Source organism: Scyliorhinus canicula, chromosome 16, assembly GCF_902713615.1.
Source record: "Scyliorhinus canicula chromosome 16, sScyCan1.1, whole genome shotgun sequence".
NCBI classification, from domain to species: Eukaryota; Metazoa; Chordata; class Chondrichthyes; order Carcharhiniformes; family Scyliorhinidae; genus Scyliorhinus; species Scyliorhinus canicula.
Window position 1 is genome coordinate 126,406,766 of NC_052161.1, and position 26,806 is coordinate 126,433,571.

The window sequence follows — 26,806 nt, forward strand, 5'->3', positions numbered from 1 at the left end:
ATATTATGGAATCAGAGCAGATAGAAGGAGTTAAGATGCAGATTGGGCATGATCTAATTGAATGGTGAAGCAGGTTCGAGGGGCTAAACAGCCGACGTTCCTATACAACTGGAAAAAAAATGTCCCATCGGACCCAATGAAACACAGTTAATTTTTAGAAAAGGAATCACATTCAGTGAGTAATAGACCTTGAATGATACAGTGAATAATATAGAATGTCATTATTTTGGAAAGCAATAACACACAGTAATATATTTATTGAAAATTTCCTTTGGATACAGCTGCTCAGTGTCTAATCTGGCGATTAGAATTTCTGTTTGCTGCCAACAAATGGTGTAAATATTTGATGTGGTTGTGTTTGTAATGGTAGTCACCATTCCCCCTTCAAGCAGCAACTCTGTTTATCCTGCCTGTCTTTGTAATGCCTCGTGTGAGCCAAACTGGAGAGAATTAGAAATGTGTTATTTTGGTTCTGGAAAAAAACTGCAGCCAAACATCATTAGGTAAGTATTGAACTTGGGTGGTAACACAAAGTGGGCAACATAGAATCAGGCATCTGTTTTACTCCCGCACAAGATGGTTAATTCTACTGTCTGCAATGGAGCTCCCAGTCTGGGGTGGAGCAAGGCTAACGTAATCCAGCCCATTTATCACCCAAGCAGAATTTCCACCCTGATTAATGAACCAAGATAATGGCACCATTACAGACCTGAAGCGTCAGACTGCACCACAACTTCTGATCATCACTTGACTGCCATCTCTCGGGTCATCGCAGTGCCTCGCAGTCACAGGTTCACACTGTGAGGTGGGTCACCATCATGGTCAGACTGTTGCGTGGTCAGCAGAACGCAAATTGCACCAAGTGGAGACAAATCTGCACGTCCTCGCTCACCGGAATCTGCTCGCTCGCTTGTTACTGCTGTTAAATTGTGAAACATTAGCAGCTCCAGAAGATCGGAGAAAACATTTTGAAGGACAGTCTAACAGCCTCATTGGTGCACAGGAGGAACTTCCAACAAACTGGACCAAGTGGCAGCTCCTCATCCAACACAGTCAGAAAATACTGACTGCATAAACTCTGCTCGAGAGAAGCAAGGAGAGAGAGCAGAATCTGGTTCAGGAACTCTCCACCTCCCCCTCCCCTTCCACCCCTTCCTCTTGTCCTTTCTGCCCAAATACCTATGGCTCCAGGTTTGGTGTGTTGAGTCACCTGAGGACACACAAATCATAAAGCCTGGCTGACGTCATCCTCCCTTTGATGGGCTGACGATGAAAACATTGGTCGCTAGACTGTCAGCTCTATTAAAGATTAAAAGTTGAAAGCAAAGTTTTCCCAGAGAGTCTATTGACACTGCTCCGTCAGCTAATGTGTTACACTGTGTGTTAGTCAATGAGTGAGAGGAAAGTGGGATTTCACTGGAGGGCTCACAGACAGTCCATTTTACAGCAAATTGTCTGGTCACTAAGCAAACAGTATCTGTTTAAACAGCGCACCACAGCAATCAGTCTGCAGAGTCTATTTAAAAAGAACTCGGCAAGCAGAACCTGTGCCCAAAACTGCAGCAAAGTCTCCCAATGAAAGCAGTGTGATTTCTCCAGCAAAGTGCAGTGAGTGTAAGTCAGTTGTACAATACAGATTAGATGTGTAAATCAACTTACACCAGTACAGTCTCCAGGTATGACCGACATGAGGAATTATCTGTGTGAACAGCTGTCAGGGGCTGTTAGGGGCTGCAGCTTTGAATTAAAGCACAATTCCCTGGCAGCCAGTGCCCAGGCCAAGTGCTAATTATTGGCTTCTTGTCATATGTCAACATATTGCCCACGTGTTAGCGTCAACTACCCCGCCTGGTCAAACTACCTTTTTCTCTTCCTTTCGGGTATTCTTACAGCACATAAACAAAAGTATTTGAAATAAGTGAAGATAGCCACTATTCTTTAAATGCTCCTTTAATTTTCTCCTAGTTTAGCATCATAACAATGTCCAGGAGATTGATTCCTGGCGATTCCGAGGCAATGCTGAAAAGTTGGCAACCCCTCTGTCTGGGCTCAGGAGGACCCAACACACAGTTCCCGCTGAAGGGTTTGTGCCAACAAATGATCAAAGGCTGCTGTGTGGAAATGTGGGAACATTGGTCCAGGTGCAGACTCAACCCTCCATACTTGACTGGCGCTGACTCCGCCCATCGGCCTCAACCCCCGCAATCCCACTTTCCCCGACCGGATTTTTCTCCATCAGAGTCTTTATCTAATTACCGAATAATGTTATTCATGATTTGGTTACTGGCACAGTGGTTAGCCCTGCTGCCTCACAGTGCTAGAGACATTGGGTGAATGTGTGGACTTTGTACATTCTCCCCGTGTCTATGTGGGTTTCCTCCGGGTGCTCCGGATTTCTCCCAGTCCAAAGATGTGCAGGTTAGATGGATTGGCCCTTAGTGTCCAGGGATGTGCAGGTTAGGTTACGGTGATAGAGCGGGGTGGGCGGGGCAGTGGACCAGGGTAGAGTGCTCTTTCACAGGATCGGTGCAAACTCGATGGACCGAATGGCCTCCGACTGCACTGGAGGAATTTTATGAGTTACTTCTCAGGAAGAAATACCCATATATCCAAGGGGGTGGCACAGTGGTTAGCACTGCTGCCTCACAGCCAGGGACCCGGGTTCAATTCCGGCCTCGGGTCACTGTCTGTGTGGAATTTGCACTTTATCACCATTTCTGCATGGGTTTCCTCCGGGTCCTCCGGTTTCCTCCTGCAGTCCAAAGATGTGAAGGCTAGGTGGATTGGCCATGATCAATTGCCCCTTAGTGTCCAAAAGGTTAGGTGGGGTTACTGGGTTACGCGGATTGGGTCGGGGCGTGGGCCTAAGTAGGGTACTCTCCCAAGGGTTGGTGCAGACTCGATGGGCTGAATGGCCTCCTTTTGCACTATATATTTTTTTTTTTTAAATTTAGATTACCCAATTATTTTTTCCAATTAAGGGGCAATTTAGCGTGGCCAATACACCTACCCTGCACATTTTTGGGTTGCGGGGGCGAAACCCACGCAGACACGGGGAGAATGTGCAAACTCCACACGGACAGTGACCCAGAGCCGGGATCGAACCTGGGACCTCAGCGCCGTGAGGCGGTTGTGCTAACCACTAGGCCACCGTGCTGCCCGTCCTTTTGCACTATAGAGATTCCATGATTCTATATTCTGACCATCCTATAGGTGAAAAGCTCCTTCACTCCTGATCTTATGCCGTCCTGTTACTCATTTGCCAAATAATCTTTTACTACCTACCCATCCAAAATTGCTATCCCTGCCCTTCGCCACACTCTCCTGAGGATATATCACTTGCGCAGATCAGGATTCTGATCTGATGGTCTGGGGATTGACGCAGGCAGTTTAAAAAAAACTCCAAAGTGTAAGAAATAAGTTATATCGCACAGAGTTCCACTGACATCATGTTGCTTAACAACAACCCTAGAAACGGAGAGCTAAAAGCAACAAAGAGGAACAAGAGAAGCAGAATGTGTTTGGATAATGTTGCTTTTCCCCTTTTTTGCCGTGTGTAATTCTCCTTGATGTTTCGAATGTTGACACACTAAAAATGACTTGTTATCCTCCGGCAACCTTTTCCTTGGCACGTGCACAAATACTTTCTGTTCCCTCCTCGCTTCATTTCTCATAGACTGTTTGAAGTGTACTTTAGACAAACCTAACACTCAGGGCTTTTTCATCTCCATCCAGTTCTATCATCTCATCACTCCTGTTTGAAAAACGTGGTGGAGTTTAGTTCCACTGGGGCCTGCAGTCCAGTGTTGTCCGCTAGATAGCCACAGATTTCACTCTGGGGACACCATTTTAGCCACACGCTCTACTTGTAATTGTTACACACACTCACTCAGTACGGGCAAACAAATCACAGACCCCCTTGATTCGACTGCAGCCTGTGTTCTATGAGAACACCCTTGCTTCTGAGTCAGACGGTGGGGGTTTAAACCATTCTCCAGAGACCTGGGCACATAATTCCTTAACCAACATTGACGGATTATCTGATCATTTATCACATTGCTGACTGTGAGAGCTTGCTGTGAACAAATTGGTTGCCGAATTTTCCTGTCTAACAATAGGGACTACACTTAAAAAGCACTAATTGGATGTAAATCACTTTGGGATGTCCTCAGGTCGTGAGGAGTTCTTTTTCTCTCATGCATATATTTATTTAATATGGAACATTCACCATGACTCAGATCCAAATCGTCAGGCACTCACAGCAATAAAAAAAAACACCCATGCAGATTTTGCCATTTTACCATTTCCCCAGCAAACGCACAAAAAGTTAAACATGATGAATATGCCTATTACTTTTTGTACTTGTTAATCAGGAATGCAATTAGTCACATCTAGCACTCAAGTGGCTCCGATGAACCTACAGTGTGTGTTCGTAGGAAATGTGCCAATAGAGAGCATGACCTTTGAGTTCCATCTCGTCCCTACACATGTAGTTTCCAAATCTGTATATGTGACCAGGAGCAAAGACCCCTGTTTCTCCATGCCTCTCCCTCCCTGTTTCTTACCGTGAGAGGCTCATTATATTGCTTCTTTTATTAAATAAATTTAGAGTACCCAATTCATTTTTTCCAATTAAGGGGCAATTTAGCAGGGCCAATCCACCTACCCTGAACATCTTTGGGTTGTGGGGGCGAAACCCATGCAAACACGGGGAGAATGTGAAAACTCCACATGGACAGTGACCCAGAGCCGGGATCGAACCTGGGACCTCAGCGCCGTGAGGCTGCAGTGCTAACCCGCTGCGCCACCATGCTGCCCCATTATATTGCTTCTGACATAGAGGATAGAATCTTACAGTGCAGAAGGAGGCCATTTGGCCCCATTGTGCTTATGCAGGCTCCATATAATCCCATTTCCTCATAGGCCTGACAGTTTTTCTCCTTTAAGTATTTATCCAGTTTCCATTTCAATTTACGACTGAGCCTGGTTCCACCACACTTTCAGGTAGTGTGTTCCAGATCACAACAATGTACTAAGTTTTAAATAAACTTCTCTTCAACTCCCCCTCTGATTCATTTGTCAATTCTGTATCTTTTGTTTACTGACCCTCATTGCCTGTTGTAACAGTTTCTCCTTAATTATCCTTTTAAAGTCCCAAATAATTTTGGCACCCCTCTATTAAATCTCCCCTGAACCTGTCAAATAATTCGAATCATAATGATCGATAGCTAATAGCGTATCAGCCAGAAGACACAAGGGTATTGAGAGCTTAGTCAGGACCAGTAAGTTGCCTAGAGATCGATGTTCCTCAGGCCAGGAGAGAACCAGCTGGGAGATGCCCGAGCGAGAGACCATGAAGGAATGTGGAACCGGCAGGGAGGTTCAGGTGGGAGGAATAAAGAGATGTGCAAAACAAAAAAGGTTAGAGATCATGGGATTTAGAGATCATGGAATTAATCCAAGGAGTGAGGAATAGTGGGAAGTGGAAAAGGGAGGATCAGGCAGAAAAGGTAGAAACGGAAAGGCACAGGAGCGGAGAGAAATGAACATGGATGATGTGGCAGAAAGAGCGGGAGGCACTTGGAGGTCAGAGGAAGACCTGGGCAGGCACAAGCAGGAATGGAGAAAGAAGGGAGGCAAAAAGGAGATAGGCAAAAGGAGGAAGTGGAGAGAGGAAGAGAACGATAAAGGGGACGGAATGGAGTGAGGAAAGGGCCACAGCAAGCAGGGATTGGAGAGTCGGGGAGCACGGGACATAACAAATACAAAAGAGAAAGGGAGAGGAATGAATGTAGAAAGGGGACAGGAGTGACAATGAGATCCCTAGATATGTTAAAATATGGCATGTGAGCTCAGAATGTACCAGCATCTGTGTGGCCCTATCAAATACCATCTTCCACAGAAATCAGTATAAACGTCAGGATGGAACAACTTGGTAAGTATATCTGAAGCACATTAAATTTAATTGTCACACTTATTGCCGCTTTGAAGTGGATCCTTTCCAGGCCGTTTGGGGATACAGATCATTCATAAATCGCTGCAGTGAAGAGCATCAAAAATTCACAAGCGATTTTTAAAAGCAAATTACCTCGGGTTTAAAAGAAGTTGAATCATAACTGCTGCTGTTCCCTCACAAGCTCTGACTGCACTGTCTCAGGGGCAACTCGGCACAGCTCTGATCCACAGTTATCTTGGGAGAGCTGCGATTTCTTTGCAAAAATTTAATTTTAGAAAAATCTCTTGAAGGAGGGGAAGATATACAGAGAATAACAGATCTCAGAGTGTAATACAGGCTAGAATCTACTCGAGGCATTTGAGTGGTTTGTACATAAACTAATAGATACCTGGAAGTGAGTTTTTTTTTACATAGAACATACAGCGCAGAAGGAGGCCATTCGGCCCATCGAGTCTGCACCGACCCACTTAAGCCCTCATTTCCACCCTATCCCCATAGCCCAATAACCCCACCTAAACATTTTAGATACTAAGGGCAATTTCTCATGGCCAATCCACCAAACCTATACATCTTTGGACTGTGGGAGGAAACTGGAGCACCCGGAGGAAACCCACGCACACACGGGGAGAACGTGCAGACTCCGCACAGACAGTGACCCAGCGGGGAATCGAACCTGGGACCCTGGCACTGTGAAGCCACAATGCTATCCACTGTGCTACCATGCTGCCCTAAGTTATAGGCTGACATCTAAATCAAGGGGTTCGGATGGTTTATATATATATATATAGGATAATGGATACTCAATAGTGAGTTACAGGTTGGAATCTAATCAAGATGTTTAGGTACTTTATATACAGAGTAACAGATAGCCAAGAGTAAGTTTAAAGCTGGTATCTAATTTGAGATTTTGTGTGGTTCATGTTTTAGAGTAACAGATACCCTGGCGTGATAATTACACATTAATGATGACCTGTTCTATATATCTAATCATCTTTTGATTCCAGCCTGTAACTCACACCTTGGCGTCCAGTGTTTATTCGTGTAAACTATTCAGAGGTCCTGGTTTGGTTTCTAGGCTGTAACTCACTCCTCGGCCTTTCGCCCACACACCCTTGCATTCAGGGTGCAGAACAGACATACGTGAATTCAGATTGAAGAGTTAATAGACTGATGTCAGATTAGTTAAATGTTCTGCAGTGAAATATGGCGAGCTCCAGGAAGCAGAGCGGAGACCATGAAATCATCGTCTGCACTGCAGCAGACTGCACTGCAGACAGTCGGAACAATGGCCTGTCAGCTCCACACAAGACAAGCAACCAATGCTAACCTAGTCGCACAACTCAGCACCACTGCCCCCCCCCCCCCCCCCCCCCCCCCCACTTCTCAATCCATCTCAATTGCAGATTTATAATTTTGCTGATAATTTCTGGCACTGCTCTCCTTGTTATTTTTACCCCACCTGTTCTGTTTTCAAGAGGGCCCCCGCTTAAAATGCGATCTGGGCTCCACGAGCACTGGCTTCCTTCCGAACGGAGGGTTGTCAACCCTCCAAGATTTACCTGGAGTATCCAGGAATTAAAGATTATTCCCATGGAAACTGTTGCAAGCAACAGCAAAAAAAAAACCCTGGGAGAAAAATGATCACAACAGAAGGGGTTTTTTTTTTCATTTTCATCCAACACTTTCATTTATTAGCAGTGAAAGTGCTGAGGGGGTGGGGGATAATGGCTGCCTGTCCAGGCAGGGGTGGTTGGATTTGGATAGTAATGAGCTGAATGCTCAAGCCAGAGTCGGCATCATTACAAATGTACCCTCACCCCAACTAGCCGTTCTGAATGGGTGTACCCACCCACTGAGTGTCAGCAGCATATCTGATCTTGGGATGGCAGGGTAGGAACAGCCAGTATCTGCCTTTTCCCGCAGGGATTGCTGGAAGGGTTCAGGATCAGGGCTTTGGGTATAGAATCATAGAATTTACAGTGCAGAAGGAGGCCATTTGGCCCATCGAGTCTGCACCGGCCCTTGGAAATGGCACCCTAATTAAGCCCACACCTCCACCCTATTCCCGTAACCCAGTAACCCCACCTAACCGTTTTGGACACTAAGGGCAATTTATCACGGCCAATCCACCCAACCTGCACATCTTTGGACTGTGGGAGGAAACCGGAGCACCCGGAGGAAACCCCCGCAGACACGGGGAGAAAGTGCAGACTCCACACAGACAGTGACCCAAGCCGGAGATCGAACCTGGGACGCTGGAGCTGTGAAGCAACTATGCTGAACACTGTGCTACCCTGCGGCCCCTAGATGACTCCCATCCCACCCCAGGGCCACCGAAGACGATTGTAGGACCATTTACTGTCGAATGTGTCCATTATTACTTGAGGTCAGTGGGACCAGAGTATATTTGAGTCATTGTTTCCTGTTCATGCTAAGGGTGATCTGATGGATGGTGAATGTGTTGAGAATCTTTGATTAATTATAGTGGCAGTCATTTTGTAAATCCCACTGCCAGGCAGGTCGTCACTACACAAGTGCCTCCAGAGATGGTCCTGCTACATGGCCACACTGGCCTACCATTGCCAGACTGGCAGCAGAGCCTCCCAATGCTATCCTAGGGAAGAATGTTACAGCCCCCCCCCCCCCACTAGTGGCCTTCCTACTGCCCTCCCTACAACCCCAGACCTGTTCACAATTTTCACCAAGTGTGGCCTACAGCCTTTGCCCCAATTAAGATCCTTAAGGGGCCAATTATTGGCCTCTGTAGGGCTGCTTCTTGCCTGCCCTCAATTTTGAGGTGAGGAGTCCATGATCTGCTAGGTGCAGCGCATCCTGCTCAGGCATTAGGCAGGAAAGGGAGGGGCACAGCCCTTCAGGGCACCCTTTACACATTGGATGCCTCCTCATCTCCCAAGAGCAGCCCCCTCTCTTGGATGCACCAATCCCTCACCGGCCTCTCCATTAAGATCCCAAACCCCTTTCCCTGCCCTTCCATTAACCTACGCCTCACCTCCTCTCCCCGCTGTGAGGTGGTCCTCAAGAGTGTTAGATGGCTGTGGGGTGGTTGTGATTGATTGGAGGCTGAATATTTTCACCAGGTAAAATGTCCTCCCACCCGAACCAAAATTAGGACCCATCCTTGTGCCGGCAGGTGACCCTGGGAGGAATTTTACCACGACAGTCAGTTAAGTGAACAGGATGGAGATGGTGGCCTATTTCTCAGACAGGTGCGATAGTGAAGTGTGCCCCCCTGGAATTCGTACACATAACAATTCGTTCCTAGCTCTTTATGGATATTTACAAGTAATACAACAATAGCAAAGGCAATTCAGGCGTTGGGCAGATCTCAAATCACCCAACTCACTGCCCGGTGTGATCTGGACCTCGCCCTTGCTGGGCATGATCCAGATCAGGATATTTACGTAAGCTGTCAAGCTCATTTAAATACCCAGACACCGGATTTACCCGGCGTCCGGGAGTAATGGCCGCGCCTGCGAGATCTCAACAGGGTGCTGTTTAGCACCGGCTTACACAAATGTGGACAAGACATGGCAGCACCTCGGGGGGGGGGGGGGGGGGGGGGGGGGGGGGGGAAACGCAGGCCATTATATAACCTCAGGTGGACAGGGCAGGGCAGGGGGTACCCTGGCACTCCCCCCTACCACTGTCAGCATGGCACCATGCCATTGCGACTTGGTCAACCTGGCATTGCCACTCAGGCACCATGGCAGTGGCAGGCTGGCATTGCCAGGTGCCTGGGTGGTGGTTCCAGGGGACACTGCCAGGCTGGTACTGCTAGGTGCCTGGGCGGTGGTTCCAGGGGACACTGCCAGGCTGGTACTGCCAGGTACCTGGGCGGTGGTTCCAGGGGACACTGCCAGGCTGGTACTGCTAGGTGCCTGGGCGGTGGTTCCAGGGGACACTGCCAGGCTGGTAGTGCCAAGGTGCCTGGGTGGTGGTTCCAGGGGACACTGCCAGGCTGGTAGTGCCACGGTGCCTGGTTGCCAGGTTGGCTTTGCCAGGGGTTGGGCCCATGGGGCCTTGCCCATTACAGTGGGTGGGCGAGGAGGGAGGTTCCAGGGGTCTCAAGAAGGTTAGGGTGTGAAGGAGGGTATCCTGAAAGCCAGGGGGGAGGCTCAAGTGGGATTCATAAGATATAGGAGCAGAATTAGGTCATTCGGCTCATCGAGTCTGCTCCGTCATTCGATTATGGTTGATAGAGGTCGGGGCAACCTCCTTAATGGCGCCCTGATTGGCGAAGAGCCGTTCCTGCTGGCGACATTTTCTTTTTTGTTTTTGCATGATTCACTCAGGTTTTCTCCTGCCACTAATGTGAGTCGCTCTTCAAAGTCAACATAGAATTAATTTAAAATGCTTTATGTTTAGTTGCAGCCAATTTCTGCCACCATGCTATGTGTTCTTGATGTTTGGTTCCCAGATGTTGGTAATAATCACGCTTTAAGCTTGGAAAGATAAATGGATGAAGTCTCCGCCTCCTCAGCCATGTGTTCGGCGGCGGCGCGCCGTCATTGACAGTGGGATTCTCTGACCTCTCAGTCGGCCAATGGGATTTCCCATTGAGACCACCCCACGCTGCCGGGAAACCTGCGGGAGGGGGTGCACTGCCAACGGGACAGAGAATTCACTCTAAGAGCTCCTTATCTTTATTACTTGCCATGCTGTCTCGAACAAATGAAGGGCCGGTTTGAACTGGTTCTGTTACGCATCACATGACTCTTTTGTGCAACTGTGAAATGCAGCCCCTGGAACACTTACACATAACAATTAATTCCAAGCCAATTAGTTCCTAGCTTGTTATAGATATTTACAGAAAATACAGCAATGAGTAACAGTGTGCAATGTCAGAGACAAGCAGAAACGATAGGTGGGATTTTCCAGCCCTTCCCGCTGGTGACATATTCTGGTCCTGCCGATGTCAACCCCCGTTGAGGGTTCCCCAGCAGCGGCAGACGGTGCGCCACGCAAATTGCCATTGACTTCGGTAGGACCCAGTAGATCCTGCAGGCGGCCAATGGTGAGCCACCTCAGCGGCGGGAAAACCACCCACGGGGAGTTGGGGGGAGGGGTGCAGTGGCTGGACAATTCCAGCCAATGCAGATCAGCCATAATCATGTTGATGATTGAACAACCTTGAGGGGCTGAATGGGCTCCTCCTGCTGTTTGTTGGATGGCATTCATTCCCCACAAGTGGCACCTTCAACCTGAAGGAACTCTTTCTTCGGAATAGCAAGAAACCAGTTGGAATGTCCGCTCAAAAACGAGGGAAGAACAACACGCCAAAAGTTTAAAGGACAAATTGAGCAAAGCAGCACTGCTAGCAAGCAGGAAGGCAGCCTCACTGAAATTGCCCTTCAATTCAATAGCTCTTTTCACAAGAGCCAGATGATGGATGGCCGTGTTCTTGACAGTGGATTGAATCCCAAGTCTTGGACATAAGCACTTTGAGAAACAGAAGAAGCCTATTTGGCTGGGCCTATCCATCGCATGCTCTGGATTTTAAGGGCAGTGCTCTTTTGTTAATTCTTAGCTGTGAAAAGCTTCCCAGAGAAGATTGGAAACTCCAAACCCAGGGGTATATAGAGGGAAACTACTTCCACTGGATATGGAGTCCAGGACTGGGGCATAGCCTAAAATCTAAAACCAGACCCGTCAGGAGTGAAGTTAGGAAATCCTTCTACATGCAAATGATAATAATAATCTTTATTGTCAAGAGTAGGCTTACATTTACACTGCAATGAAGTTACTGTGAAAATCCCCAAGTCGCCACACTCCGGCATCTGCTCGGGTACACAGAGGGAGAATTCAGAATGTCCAATTCACCTAACAGCACGTCTTTCGGGACTTGTGGGAAGAAACCGGAGCACCCGGAGGAAACCCATGCAGACACAGGTAGAACGTGCAGACTCCGCACAGACAATGACCCAAGCCGGGAATCGAACCTGGGACCCTGGAGCTCTGCAAACAGCAGTTGATACTTGGTCAATTGTTAATTTTAAGCCTAAGATTCATGGATTTTTGTAAACTAAAGGTATTAAAGAATGGAGTTAAATCACAGATCAGTCATGAGCTCAGCAAAATGGGGGAATGGACTCAAGTGGCTAAATGGACTACTCCCGTTCCTAAATTATCAGTTGGAGTAAAGAGCTAACTGAAGTTTGAGTGAGTGTCAGAACCTCCACCTCCTCCAAGAACAAATTGCTTCACAGAAGAGTTGTCAACTCTAAATGGGATATATTCTTGGAGGTTTCATCACATGACCTTCCTCCAACTCACTCTGCCCTCCCCCACTTCCACCATTGGCCACCTCAGCCCTCATGTCGCCTCACGCACCAAGGCCAAGCAGACAGTAATCACACTCAATCCGTTGTATCTCAGATGCAGCAGATCAAATGATTGACTCGCACTCAAACAGCCCTTTGTTCTTTCCATTTCCAACAAACCTAATAATGGATCCCAAGAAAATGAAAAAGGAAAGATATTCCTTAACTGCTCCCGTGATTTTTTTTTTCTCCCTGGACTTTTGCCCACAGCAATGTCCTGAAAATTAATCTTTAATTCTTGGGCAATTCCAGAAGGTTGGAAACTGTAATTCGCAGTTGCAGACTGCAACCCATGGTGAAAAATGAAATGAATGAAAATCGCTTATTGTCACAAGTAGGCTTCAAATGAAGTAACTGTGAAAAGCCCCCAGCAGACCGCCGGTAGCAGACAAGTGATGTGTGGGAGTAAATGGGTTAGTTTATGTATGCATCTGACTCTTAAACTGGCCTCTAATGTGCCTCCCCCTCCTCAGAGTGTCCACTGCAGTCTGGGTGCGCCCCAGGCAGCAAAACTGCAGAGTTTAGCAACAATTGATGGGTGGAGTCCCATCCAATGTCGTCATACAGTCAGAGAGAAGAATTGGGCTGGGCAAGAGTTATTCATTTTCCTTGTCCTCAAAGAAGATTTTTAAAACATGTCGCTCTTGAGAATTTGCTTTCACGAGAAAAGCTTTTGCGTTTCTGTCCGGATATTTGATTTCCCTCGTGTTTTCTTTCCCCTCCTCTCTGGAGGACCTGTTGTTGAGCTTCAGTTCTGGAGGGGCAGGCTGACTCCCCCCACCCCCCTCCCCCAACTCAAAGTGACCTCTGTTTGATCATGAACCCAGGCACTGAGGGATAAACTTTCCACTCAGCTGAAGGTAGAGTTACCAACTCCTCCAGGATTGTCCTCACATCTCCAGGATTTAGCATCGCCAGCAATTTATATTCGTACAAACCGGGCCACCCATCACATATCTGGAAAATAAAGGGTTGAAAGTTAAAAATAAGATTTTAAAAATAAGATAAAGAAAATGTTTTTATGGAGAACTAAGCTGAGATATCCGTATGGTCCGAATGAGGTAGGTATTAAAGCTGAAAATCAGACGATGAAAATGTTTCTATTTGGTCATTTATTTTGCTGACGACGGGATTCTCTACTCCTGCTGCTTGTCAATGGGATTTCTCAATGGAGCCACTGGGAAACCCGTGGGCAGGAATGCGCTGCCGACGGCAACAGAGATCCCAACAGCCGGAAAATTCCAGATTATCTGACGAAAAATATTTATTTTCACATTGAATGCATTTTCATTTGCTTTACTTCATTTGGCTTGAATCTAGTTTATCTAGATTAACAGTTTTTACTGTCTGATTTCTGCTAATCATTCTCGCCGTCCTCACTCTCAAAATCATCAGGGTCAAAATCTACATCCACACCTGTTTCCTCCATGTTTGTTAATATCCTGAATATTTCATTGTTAGTGTCAAAGGCAATCTCTGCAGTATCACTCTCTGCATTTTCTTGCTTCCTGAAACAATAGGTTGCAATTTAATGGCCTTGCCTCGCCCAACATAGTGACGTGGCGAGACTGTTGAATCTTACGAAAGGCCTCTCGTGGGATTCTCAATGCTTGAAAAGCCTTGCGAGATTAACAAAATCTCATGAGACACCATGAGCTGGTTCTCGCCCTCGCTGGGCGAGATCCAGACGTACATATTTAAATCAGCCATTATGTCTGGGCTGTATTCTCCCAGGGCCCGGGAACTTATAGCCTGGCTTGGGAGACTTCGCCGCCATGGTGTCATTTCACACTGGTCCACACAAACATGGACTAAGCGTAACACCATCAGGGTGGGGGGGGTCTCCTTGGCCATTAGATAACCGGGTGGTCAGGCACTGAGCAGGGTGGTACCCAGGCACTACCAGTCAGCCACCTTGGCACTGCCACCTGTGCACTACCAGGTTGCCTGGATGACACTGCCAAAGTGCCATGCTGCCAAAGTGCCATGCTGCCAGTGCCAGGTTGCCCATGCCAGGGATCAGGCCCGGGGGTGCCTTGCCCTTAAGAGGTGGGGTGAGGGGGGAACTCGAGGAACCCATAAGAGGTATATTGGGTTCAGTGGGAGGCCACGGTCGTATGGCTGAGGGGAGTTCGAAAGATCAGGGCAGCATTTAAAAATGGCGCCCTGATCCTCGTGCTCTGTTGTCAGTGCAGGAAATGATTTTAAGTGTAGTCTCGGTGGGAGTTCCTCGGCAAAGTGCCATTTAATAGCGGTATCGGTCTCGGCGCTGCGGCTCCCGAGAAACACACCGCAAAACGTGCAATAGCGGGACTCTGTTTCTGCCCCATTAAATCGCACCTTAAATATTTATGATGGGCCACATTTGTGGGACAAAATAAAGAGATTTCTTGGTGATCCTACTCAATAAATGCTTTAATTTTGTTATTGTTCCCATAAAAGGACATTCAATGGGTGTGATGCCATTCTTCTTGCATCCTGTCACGCTGTCAACCTCTTGCCTTCCTGCTCTAGCCTCTTCATCTTGCCTTTCTCTAATTGCTGCCTGCTCTAGCCTCTTCATCTTGCCTTTCTCTAATTGCTGCCTGCTCTAGCCTCTTCACCTTGCCTTTCTCTAATTGCTGCCTGCTCTAGCCTCTTCACCTTGCCTTTCTCTAATTGCTGCCTACTCTAGCCTCTTCATCTTGCCTTTCTCTAATTGCTGCCTGCTCTAGCCTCTTCATCTTGCCTTTCTCTAGTTGCTGCCTGCTCTAGCCTCTTCATCTTGCCTTTCTCTAGTTGCTGCCTGCTCTCGCCTCTTCATCTTGCCTTTCTCTAATTGCTGCCTGCTCTAGCCTCTTCATCTTGCCTTTCTCTAATTGCTGCCTGCTCTAGCCTCTTCATCTTGCCTTTCTCTAATTGCTGCCTGCTCTAGCCTCTTCATCTTGCCTTTCTCTAATTGCTGCCTGCTCTAGCCTCTTCATCTTGCCTTTCTCTAATTGCTGCCTGCTCTAGCCTCTTCATCTTGCCTTTCTCTAATTTCTGCCTGCTCTAGCCTCTTCATCTTGCCTTTCTCTAATTGCTGCCTGCTCTAGCCTCTTCATCTTGCCTTTCTCTAATTGCTGCCTGTTGCTTGCTGTCAACATTTGTTTCCTCTAGCTTGTCTCCCCCCCCCCCCCCCCCGCCCTCTCCCCAGTTCTGCCTGCCACCTGTCACTTTCCCTTGTCAAGTAATGATGTGCAATGTCTCCGAACATAACTTGTCTGAAACAAATGAAATATGAGAAGAGAAACTAATGAAATTGAATGAAAGTCAGGAAGTTATGATGTAAATTCATCACATTCGTATGGTTAAGGTTGGCTAAAGCATGGAGTGTCTGAGTTACAGTGTCAGCAGGGACACGTTGCAGCCAGGGCCACGAGATCCCCTGCTAAGAGGCCAAAGCCCCCATGGTGGGAGTGATGAGATGTAAACGCTCCTACGTTATGCCCCTTGGTCTGAGGTATCATCCCACCAAGTTTGGTTTAGGTTGGCCCAACGACCTTGGAGAGGTTTGCCAACATACAGACAGACAGACATATCGCTTATATATATATAGACAATACATTTAATGTGCTGAAACATCCTAAGGCACTTCACTGAGGCATTATAAAACAGCAAGCCACTTTAGGAGGTTTTATATCAGATGACCAAAAGCTTGATCAAAGGATTAGTTTTTTTTAACTTAAAGTACCTAATTTTTTGTTTTCAATTAAGGGGCAATTTAACGTGGCCAATCCACCTACCCTGGGTTGTGGGGCTGAGACCCACACAGGCACGGGAAGAATGTGCAAACTCCACAGAGGCAGTGACTCAGGGCCGGGATCGAACCGGTTTAGGTTTTAAGTAGTATATAAAAGGAGGAAAGGGCACTTCAGAGGTGGGGAGGAATTGGGAGGGAATTCCACACTTGGGGATGGGTTTTTCAGGAGAGGGGTGATAACAGAAGATTTAAAGGAGAGAGGTAAACACCTGAAGAGAGAGAAACGCTTACAATGTCAGTTAGTCTGGGGACCAGGAAGGAACGTTGGGGCGGTCAGTGGTTTTGTGGGAATAGGATCGAGGGAACTGGAGGTGAGCTCTGAGTGAAGAAAGGAAAGAAACAAGAAAATGGCGTGATTAACAGTTAACCTCCCAGATCCTTCTGCAAGCAATCTGTGAGAAGGTCATGTTGTTAAAATAACTTGTGTGTTTTTTTTCATTTTCTTTGGATGCTTTATTGAGCCAGATGGACTTTGGTGACAATGTGACAGTTTCATGGTCAGCGCTAGCTTTCGGTTCCAAATGTATTTAATTAACTAAATTCAAATTCACAGACTTCCACGGCAGGGTTTAATCTCGCATCCAGTCTCTGGATGACCAACCCAGTAACATATCTATCTTGAAACCATACGCCCCAAAGGGAGTCCAGCGTGTATGTTACTCACTGATAACACAGAGACTTGCGTTTCTCCAGGGGTGTGTTTACCGATCCGCTATGTTTCGGTGTTTGACGTGCTGACCCATTCTTGCTCTTGTTTTTCTAGACAACCAGTTCAGGATGTCCATCTTGGAGCGCCTGGAACAAATGGAAAGGCGGATGTCGGAGATGGGATCTCACCAGCACCACCAGCAGTCTGGAGGGGGTAACGGAGGAGGGGGCGGCAACAGCCAGGCACAGGTACAGCACACCATGGTCCAGAAGCAACCAAAACATGTCTGGGCGGTCTCCTGCCGTGGCTGCCCAAACATTTAATTTGCATGCGAGTTGAGCATGCGATGAGTGGAGGTGACTCAGAGGGTGTATGTAAGATATTACATGTTGTAGGAAAGAGGATATGATTTGGGACTTATGGAAAAAAATGAACGAGCTTGCACTTATATTGCCTTTCACAACCTCAGGCTATCTCGGAGCGCATTACAGTTAATGAAGCACTTTTGAAACAGTGTTGTAATGATGGAAATGTGGTATCAAATCTGTGCACAGCAAGCAGCAAGATAACGACCAGACAATCTGTTTTTTGGTGTTAGTTGAGGATAAATGTATTGAGTATAAATGTTGGTCGTGACACATTGAGAACTCCCCTACTGTTCTTCATAACAGTTCCATGTAGTAGGCCCACAGATGGGGCCTCGTTTTAACGCCTTATTTGAAAGACAGCATCTCCGACAGCACCATTCCCTCACATATCCACTGAAGTGTCAACCTAGATTTTGTACTCAAGTCAAATCAGTGGGATTTGAACCCATAATCTTCTGATTCAGAGATGCCCCGACATGCAAACTGTATTTCTATTGATGTGGATCCAGTTCCCTCACACTGCTACTCAGTAACTCCTTCCTTTCGGCCCCCTGTATTCAACAATTTAACTGTACAACTGAAGATCAGAGGTCAGCACACAAGATTGATGGCCATTGACAGGAGTCCACTGCCCTTCCCGCTCTAACCCCCAACACCATTCCCATTGCAAGACGTTCTGTACAATGGGTGTTACATTGTAAGGTGTATCGCTCTATTTCCATTGTGTCTACATGTAAAATAAGTTTAAAATGTCATTCCTATGGGCAGCACGGTGGCGCACTGGGTTAGCCCTGCTGTCACACGATCCCAGGTTCGATCCCGGCTTTGGGTCACTGTCTGTGTGAAGTTAGCACATTCTCCCCGTGTTTGCGTGGGTTCCGCCCAAAGGTGGGCGGGGTAGGTGGATTTGCCACGCTAAATTGCCCCTTAATTGGAAAAAAGGAATTGGGCACGCAAATTTATTTAAAAAAAAATGTCATTCCTCTTAAAACTATATTCAAAAATAGCACTTAAAGAATTCAATTTTTGGGGGGGGGCGGCACAGTGGTTAGCACTGCTACCTCACAGCACTGAGACCAGGGTACGATCCCAGCCCCGGGTCACTGTCTGTGTGGAGTTTGTACATTCACCCCGTGTCTGCGTGTGTTTCACCCCCACAACCCAAAGATGTGCAGGTTAGGTGGATTGGCCACGCTAAATTGCCTCTTAATTGGCAAAAAAAAAATTGGGTACTCTGAATTGATGGCAAAAAAAAATCCATTTTCATGAAAAGGGTTTGGAAGACCTTTTTCAGACAGTTGCATAATGCTGTGCAATTTTGTACACCAATGATATGAGAAATTATGCCCAATTTGCAAGAAACAAAAACAAGTTCGCCAAGCAGATTTTCAGAAGAGAGTATCCCTGTAAGATTATATCATCAATTGGCTTCTGGTCCAGCCACTCCTTGAATTCAAAACCCTCTGTGAACTCACCCGCCTTTCCTACATTTGGAACCTCCCCTAGCTCTACAATCTTTCAACCACTCTGCACTCCTCCAATTCTGGCCACTTGTGCATACTCCATTGCCTTAATCCACCACTAGCTGCTGTCCAGGCCCCAGGCTCTAGTGTTCCCTCCCTTTCCGCCTCACTACTCCCATTCTACAGGAAACCTTTTGAAACTTACATCTTTGACCAAGCTTTTGGTCACCTGTCCGAATATAATATAAACTTGCATTTCCCGCACATCTTTAACACAGTAAAATGTACCGGGGCATTTTACAACAGTGACATCTCACAGATTCTGATGCCAAGCCACATAAGGAGATATATAGGACAGACGAACGAAAGCTGGTAAGTTTTAAAGGGAGGAGGGAGAGAGATGGAGAGATATGGATGGAATTCCATAGCTGCAGGCCAAGGCTGTTGAAGGCATGGCTGTAAGTGATGGAGCAATTAAAATCAGGGCTGCAGCGGGGAGCTGAAGTGGAAGAAGGTGGAGATCTTGGAGGTTTGAAGAGCTCTCGGAGGTTATAGAAGTTGTGGGTGGGTTAGGGTGTCAGGAAGGGCTTTGAACACAAGGATGAGAATTTTGAAATCAGGACATTGCCAGACCTGGAGCCTGAACACAGGTCACCAAGCACAGGTATGATGGACCAATGGCACTTGTTGCGAGTTAGAAAATGGGCAGCAGAACTTTGGATGAGCTCAGGTTTAAAGAGGGTGGAAAATGGGAGGCCAACCAGGAGAACGGTCGAGTCTGAAGGTAACAAAGCCATGGATAATGGTTTCAGCAGCAGATAAACTAAGCAGACGAGTGACGTGATGTTGCAGGAATGGTCATTGCGATGCGGCAGATAGGTAGTTGGAAGTTCATCTGGCAGCAAAGTGGAACACAAGGTTGTGAACAGGCCTGTCTGTGCATTGTAATGTTGAATGTGCTGTATGAATGCCACAGCTGTTGTTGTTTTTCTGAGCCTAACACGGTGTCATGTGAGCAGGCTGATCTCAGAGTGTGTTCCTCACCCCAATGTGCAGTGTGCATCCAGGGTGGCCAGCTGCTCCTTCGAGAACCGTGTGGTGCTGGTATGTGAGAAGATGATGAGTCGTGCCTGCTGGGTCAAATCCAAACACCTCATCCACTCCAAGACCTTCCGAGGAATGACCCTCCTGCATCTGGCAGCTGCCCAGGGCTATGCCACATTGATCCAGACCCTCATCAAATGGCGGTAAGCAACAGCCAGGCTCCAGTGGATTGGATTGGATTTGTTTATTGTCACGTGTACCGAGGTACAGTGAAAAGTATTTTTCTGCGAACAGCTCAACAGATCATTAAGTACATGAAAAGAAAATACATAACAGGGCAACACAAGGTACACAATGTAAATACCGAGACAGTGGCATCGGGTGAAGCATACAGGGGTGTAGTGTTAATCAGGTCAGTCCATGAGAGGGTCGTTTAGGAGTCTGGTAACAGCGGGGAAGAAGCAATGATCCACTTCTGTGAAGTGAGGGACACATGTGCAAGGGCAATAGTGATGGACAGCTACTCTGAGTGGAGACTTGGCTTGAAGGTATAATAGGGGGCGGTTTTCTGAATAGGAACATTATTGGAAAAAACTCATAGACGTTTCAGTTTCACCTGGTAATATCCCCAAAATCCTGGCTATGTGACTGAGATCAAGGAATTTGCACAATGGGGATCGAGCTGACAGAAAATCACTCGTTGATTGTTACTGTACTCAGGTGCCGTTGGATGCCAGGACAGTGAATACATGTAAGGAGGAGATAGACAGATTTTTAATTAGTAATGGATTGAAGGGTTATGGAGAACGGGCAGGAAAGTGGAGGTGAGGGCGGGAGGAGATCAGCCATGGTCGTATTGAATGGTGGAGCGGGCTCAAGGGCTGGCCTACTTCTGTTCCTAGTTCTTATGTCAGTGTGCAATCATAGTAAAGGTATTTCTGTCGGGAAGATGAGAGCAAGTTCTGGTATCTTCATTCCTATAATAGTTTAATTACTGAGGAAAGGAAACCAAGGGTTTTCAGTGGATGAGAAGTGGGAAGTTTCTTTATTGGAGGATGACTGAGCCACAAAAGCCTTTCTAAAGGTGGCAAGCTGACAATATGCCCATAAATGACACCAAGTTTGAAAAAACCTGATGCTTGTGTGTGGGAAGCTGACGAATGAGATGAGGGCCTCCACCCTTTTGAGCCCATTGGAACGAAAGACGAGGGCCGATTTAAACTCAGTGAAGATGGAGGGACGGGGAAAAGGGTGCGGGAAATGCAAGAAAGTTCAGGGAAACAATGGTTACAGTTGCATTGAAGGGAGAGACGAGGGAAGAATGTGACAGAGAGATGGGAGATGAGAGGTAAGAGAGAGAGGGGTAGCCCATCTGACAACAGGTTGATCTCACGTCCCTCACTGCAAGAGAGATCTTAGAAGAATATTTTGGAGTGGAATGTCCACACGCCTTCACCAATAAATTACCAGGTCACTGGTTCGCGATGGGAAACGGCTTCATTAACAGCCTGTGTCTGTTCTTTCACAGTGCAAAACATGCGGACAGTATTGATCTGGAACTGGAGGTAGATCCATTAAATGTTGATCATTTCTCCTGCACACCCCTGGTAAGTGAAATGTCACCTCCATTTAGAAAGCATGTGGGAGAATATTTTATGGGTTAGAGGCTGTGGATGCTCAATCTGTAACAGGATCTGATCAGTGAAATTTTGAAAAGGCATTTGAAAAGATTACAATTGAATTCACACTGCTGCTGACCCACATTGTGTTCTAATTCCTCCCTGTCCTCTCCACTCTGTAACCTCCTGCTCTAGTGTTACAGCCTTCGAGATCTCCGGATTCCTCCAATTCTGGCCTCTTGCTCATACATTTGGGGCACGATTTAACGAAAACATTTCTAAGGGCGCGATCCTACAGCCACGCCGCGCCCGAAGAGCAGCTCACCGCGGCGCAGAGTGGCTAATAAAAGCCGGGAGACCCCATTGTGGGCGGGATCGCTTTTTGGCAAACTGCACATTAGAGCGAGACAGCTAGTCTCACTTTAATGTGCAGATTCCTGAGGTACCCGAGGCATTGGGATCCATTACCTCGGCCGAGGGATGTTCAGAACTGGTCCTCACAAACAGGGATCAGACGGAACTGGATTTGTGGGGGTCTCCCAGGGGATTGGAGGCCCCAGGTGCACGTCCTTTGGGCAGGGTGGTCAGCATGCAGTGCTGGTGGTTCTGAGGCCCCAAAAATTCCCAACCTCGCCCCAGTCTGAACGCAATATGGTACGGACCCCGCTATGGGGTCACTGGGGATTCCCCCTCTTCAGGCACCCCAACGCGCACTTACAGGCCCCTCCCCTTCCAGGACCCCCACCCGTCACCCCCCCCCCCCCCCCCCCCCCCACTCCCCCCTCCCAGAGGCCCCTACATTCCCGGCCTGCACACTCCCCCACACTTCGTATCCCCCCTCCGCTCTCCTTTCATGGGCATGGCCCCCTCGGGACTGGACCTCTGGCAGTGCCGTGGCACCCTTGCACTGCTACCCAGGGTGGTAGTGCCAAGATGCCAGTTTAGCAGTGCCAAGGTGCCCATGTTCTAGAGGGAAGGTCACCTGCACCGACTCTGACCACGCAGGCGTCTCCAATGGCCCGGGAGACCCCCTGGGTACTGTTTCCCCGGTCCACCTTGTGTGGACCAGTGGTCAACGGCGCCCGGCTGTGGCCTTGCTGGGGAGGCCGGTGGATCCTGCGTAGCCAGTGGATCCCAGGTACGTTCGCCGAAGTTGGTTTAAAACCGGCTTCAGCAAGCGGCATTTGGTTACGCCCCTCGTGGGCTGGATTCTGACTCGGACGCCTTGCGGGTCTTGGGTGTGAAGATTGCCGGGAAGCCTGTGAGAGGCCTCTCCCAGCAGCTCGAGTGAGACGCGGCTGGTGGATCGCGCCTATAACCTGCTCCTTAAAGACAGGAGATACTTGCATTCACATAAGGTGTTTTATAATCTCTGAGAAGGATTGCATCAACTTGCCAACACTGGAGAAAGTGCTGCTGCAAGTGAGAGCCAATTCTAACTTCTACTTTTTTTGCTCTGCCGGGATGTGAAATAATAAAATAATCGGTCTTCTATTTTCAACCAGATGTGGGCTTGTGCATTGGGGCACACTGAAGCAGCTGTTGTTCTGTATAAGTGGGACCACCGAGCTCTCTCCATCCCTGATTCACTGGGTCGTTTGCCCCTGACAATTGCCCGCTCGAGAGGGCATGTGAAGCTGGCAGAGTATCTGGAAGAACTACAGAGGGAAGACGAGTCACAGCTCCCCAGCCTTCCCCAAACGCCTGGAATGGTTTGCTCTCCCATTGCAAAGTCAGGAAGCGATGGCTGGATTGGGCAGTGGAACAGTGGCAGTAACAGCAGTCAGGAACCCCAGAAGAACGTCAGCACATCTCCTCCCACAGGTGCACTTTATTCATTTCGACATGTATTTAGCAACCACGACTTTGCGTGTTTGTGGTCCTGTGTCTTTTTTTCATACCAGTGAATTTTCTACGAGCTGAAGTCAGGATGTTCAGGCAGGGCAATGGAACAATGCTATTTTCAGAACAGCATGAAAACTCCCCGGGTGTGATCAACACAGATCAGACACAAATCAAATCTCCATTCATTATATCCCATGAGACACATCCAGCATGAATTAGATACGTTTCTTCTCCACTGCCCATCAAACATGCCAGGCCAGTTGTAGCATAGGTTAAATACAGAATAAAACTCCCTCTATTCTGCCTTAACAGTGTGCCTTGATGAGTGTTCTCTCCCTATCAATATGATATTTTTTTCATTCCCAACATGAACCGTCCTGTGATCTTGCTGAGTGATATGAAAGACAGTTTTTGCCAATTGTCCAATGTCCATTCGGGTCAAATCTTTACAACCGGCTCAGAAAGCAGAGGCTTATTTCCTGAACCGGAACTAGAATGAAACCTTTGTAATGAAACCTTAGTATAGATGGGCTTTAGAGTGGTTTCACAGGTCGGTGCAACATCGAGGACCGAAGGGCCTGTACTGCGCTGTAATGTTCTGTGAATGACAACATGAACTCTTCTGTTTTTTCTGCAGTCTCTGGGCTATCACCCTCCTGCTTCCGAGAGAGCAGTTGCTCTGTTGCTCTCTTCCTGCCTGCCCAGGGACAAGTTTCTTCACTTTCTCGGTTCCCTCGGAAGGTGCACCAGGTCTCCATGTGGCCCACCCCCAGGACACAGAGATTAAGATTGAGAATCTTCCCCAATCTGCCCAGCCTGGCCCAAAAGGCATCCAGACCAGGAAGATACCAGTGTCAGTCCACGCTCTGTGGCATATTAACTGAATCTCAACTTGGGATCACAGTTGTATGAACCTCAACTGACATCCCCCAGTGAATATCCTGTTCCCTCTTAGTAAGCCCATGAGGTACACTACATGATAAAAAGGTAGCCAGGGTGAAGGAATGGAGGGCAGTCGGAGCCTTTAATCTGCACCCTAGCAACCAGTCAACGTCCCAACCTGATGAAGCACACTAATGGTGGAATTTGATCTCTGGATTGGTTTGTACACACTTATAAGGGGCCTGTGTGAGGCAGCCATCTTTGAAAGCCATACTTAGAGCTGCTATGGGTTAGGATCAGCCCTACTCTCATCAATGTCAGAACAGGCTTGAGAGCTGAATGGCCTCCTCATGTTCTTCTGTTCCCATGGTTTCCATTTGTCAAGAATTCAATGTAGGTTATAATTGATATCCTTTCTCTTTATGCTTTCCCTCAATTCATAATTCCCCATTCCATATATATGATTCATATACAATAATTAGAAAATTTAGCCATAGCAACAGTAATGTTCTTAAACTAATCACCTGAAATACACTTCTTGATAGGGTGGAGGAAGCAGATTCAGTAATAACTTTCAAAAAGAAACTAGATAAATACATAAAGGGAAAACATTTCCTGGAATATGAGGAAAGAGCAGGGAGCTAGAACTAATTGGATAGTTCTTTCATGGTGGACTGAATGGCCTTCATCTGTGCTGTATGATTCAGTAGTTCTACCTGTCGCATTTTTGAGACGTCGCTAAAAAATACAGTATGAGGTAAATAAACACAGGACTTCTTTATTGTACCAGATCTCAGACGGCCGAGATCGGAATCCCTGCAGTGCCACGGAAATGACAGTCAGAGGGACCTCCCAGCTTCCAAGAAACACAAGCTAAACACAGAACACTTCCACGCCAGGCAAGGCAAATCATCTCCCCCGCCACTGGAGCAGAAAATCACCACCAAACTGAGCTCCAGCCCGAAGCAACCACCCCCTGATCCAATTGATTCCAAAATGGAGAGGAAGAGTCCCAGGGAATCGTCCCAACATACCTCAGAATTCCCTCTGCCCCTCACTTCCGGATGCAGGAATGTCGGGAACCAGACGAGTCCAAAGTGGAGCCAGAAGGAGATTTATGTCAGTGTGGCAGCACAGACGACGACAGGGCAGCCTGTGGTTATAAGGAAGGTCTCAGGTCTCAACGCCGGGTCCATTGCTCACAGGATACAACAGAATCAGGACATCAGTGTTCTAATGTTATCAGAGAGGGAGATGGTAGATGCAGAATTGCTATCGTACAAGGAGAATGAGGAGTGTTTCCAACATATGGATGATTTGCAGGTGAGAGATGCAGAATAAGGGACCTTCGACAAGTGGTTATCCAATTTATTCTTGAATTTTCTTGCGCACATCTTTTCCCAAGAAAAGTTTACTCTAGCTGTGGGTGCCTGGAGCCCTTACTGGAGCCGCTTGTTAGCAGAGTGGGCTAGAATCTCTCAGGCACTGGCCTGAGCCAGGTTGGCTGATTTCAGCTGGGCCAGCCATTGTTGGGAGTCCTAATTAGTGGCTGAGCCCAGGAAAAGCAGCCAGCCCTCCAGCTCCTGATTCCCTCCCAGCCACACCTGCTGGAAAGTGTGTGTGTGTGTGTGTGTGTGTGTGTGTGGATGACAGGATCAGACCGAACAATAATCCTATTGTTTGGCTGGTAAGTGAAGAATGGCCATTCATTCGAAGGAATCATCCAAAAGCATGAGTCAGCACTCTCTGGAGAAAATGGAGTGTGTGGGTTACATGCTATTCTGTGATGAATAAACAACTGCATTTGCTAGTGGCCTATTTTTATACTGTAGAAATTAGGTCACATGATTCAGTGTATCATCAAATATAACATTGATCAGCAATATTTTTGAAAGCGACGTTCGCCGGAAGAACGTTCAGAAAGGTTCTTCAACAATTGAGTTGCTAATACCAACTTCCCTTGCTGGTCTTACTTCCAAAGCCCTCAATTCAAACTTTAAAACTATGGTGTTAGGAGAACAAACGATAATATACTTAATGTTCTTTTGCTTCTGCAGGCTAATATGATGTCCTTGGCTGAACAGATCATCGAAGCAACACCAGACAGGATCAAACGGGAAAATTTCATCCCGATGGAATTTTCATTGTCTGAGCGAGGGGACATCCCCAGTGTGAACACCACTTTGAGCTGGTTGGCCAGTTACCTGGCAGATGTGGACCATTTACCCAGCTTATCACAGCTTCGGTCAGTAGCGCAGGAAACCGCCTGTTATCATTAATGAACCTGGGCGAAAGTCCATTTTGCAAGAAATCAATAAAAATTTAAAGAACGGGAGGAAACATGAGATGACTCGAGAAACAATAATTAGGTGATTGTCAGGTTCAGGTAATTGACTGTAGGAGGCAGAGGAGACAGAGGGGCGTGAGCTGAGCTCCACAGGTTTCAGATCCGGGGACAAAATAGGTTAAGAGTTGGAGATGAAACGGCGATGAGCATTGATTTCCACACTGAACCTGTGAGGTAGAAGGAAGAGCGGATGGAACAAGAGAGGAGGGTTGAGGGCTTGGTAGAGAGTGGTAGCACCACTCAGTTTCCAGCTGCAGGGTTGCTCTTTATTAACGATGGGCGCGATTCAGCAGACTCTAGTTAAAGTCCGCTGAACGGTGCATGTAGTGGGACGTTGCTGCTGTGCTGAGAAAGATCCCGCTATCCAACGGCACTTTGCCATTTTGTTTTGGCCTCGGGGAGTTTTACCCCACCGAGGCCCCAGTTAGAGGGATTTCCTGATGGCGAGCCGAAGGTCATCAGCAGGAAAGGCTCCTCACATATCGGGGTGCCATTTTGTCCAGTAGTCCAA

The 26,806-nt window shown here is 47.4% G+C and overlaps 1 protein-coding gene and 1 long non-coding RNA gene across 7 annotated transcripts in view; one reads left to right on the top strand and one right to left on the bottom strand.

Moving 5' to 3' along the window:
* The window catches only part of LOC119979348, a 162,324-nt gene extending 161,379 nt beyond the window's left edge, over positions 1-945 (bottom strand). The window contains exon 1 of the long non-coding RNA XR_005463703.1: positions 710-945. This is a non-coding gene — a long non-coding RNA (uncharacterized LOC119979348). The remainder of the gene's footprint in view (positions 1-709) is intronic.
* camta1a (calmodulin binding transcription activator 1a) overlaps positions 1-26,806 on the top strand; it is a 1,261,560-nt gene that overhangs the window by 1,187,949 nt on the left and 46,805 nt on the right. For all 6 annotated transcript variants that reach the window (XM_038821445.1, XM_038821446.1, XM_038821448.1 and 3 more), the window contains 6 exons: positions 16,842-16,975; positions 19,615-19,805; positions 21,131-21,209; positions 22,727-23,045; positions 24,739-25,271; positions 26,006-26,193. In XM_038821445.1, the coding sequence (XP_038677373.1) occupies positions 16,842-16,975; positions 19,615-19,805; positions 21,131-21,209; positions 22,727-23,045; positions 24,739-25,271; positions 26,006-26,193 (1,444 nt within the window). The remainder of the gene's footprint in view (positions 1-16,841; positions 16,976-19,614; positions 19,806-21,130; positions 21,210-22,726; positions 23,046-24,738; positions 25,272-26,005; positions 26,194-26,806) is intronic.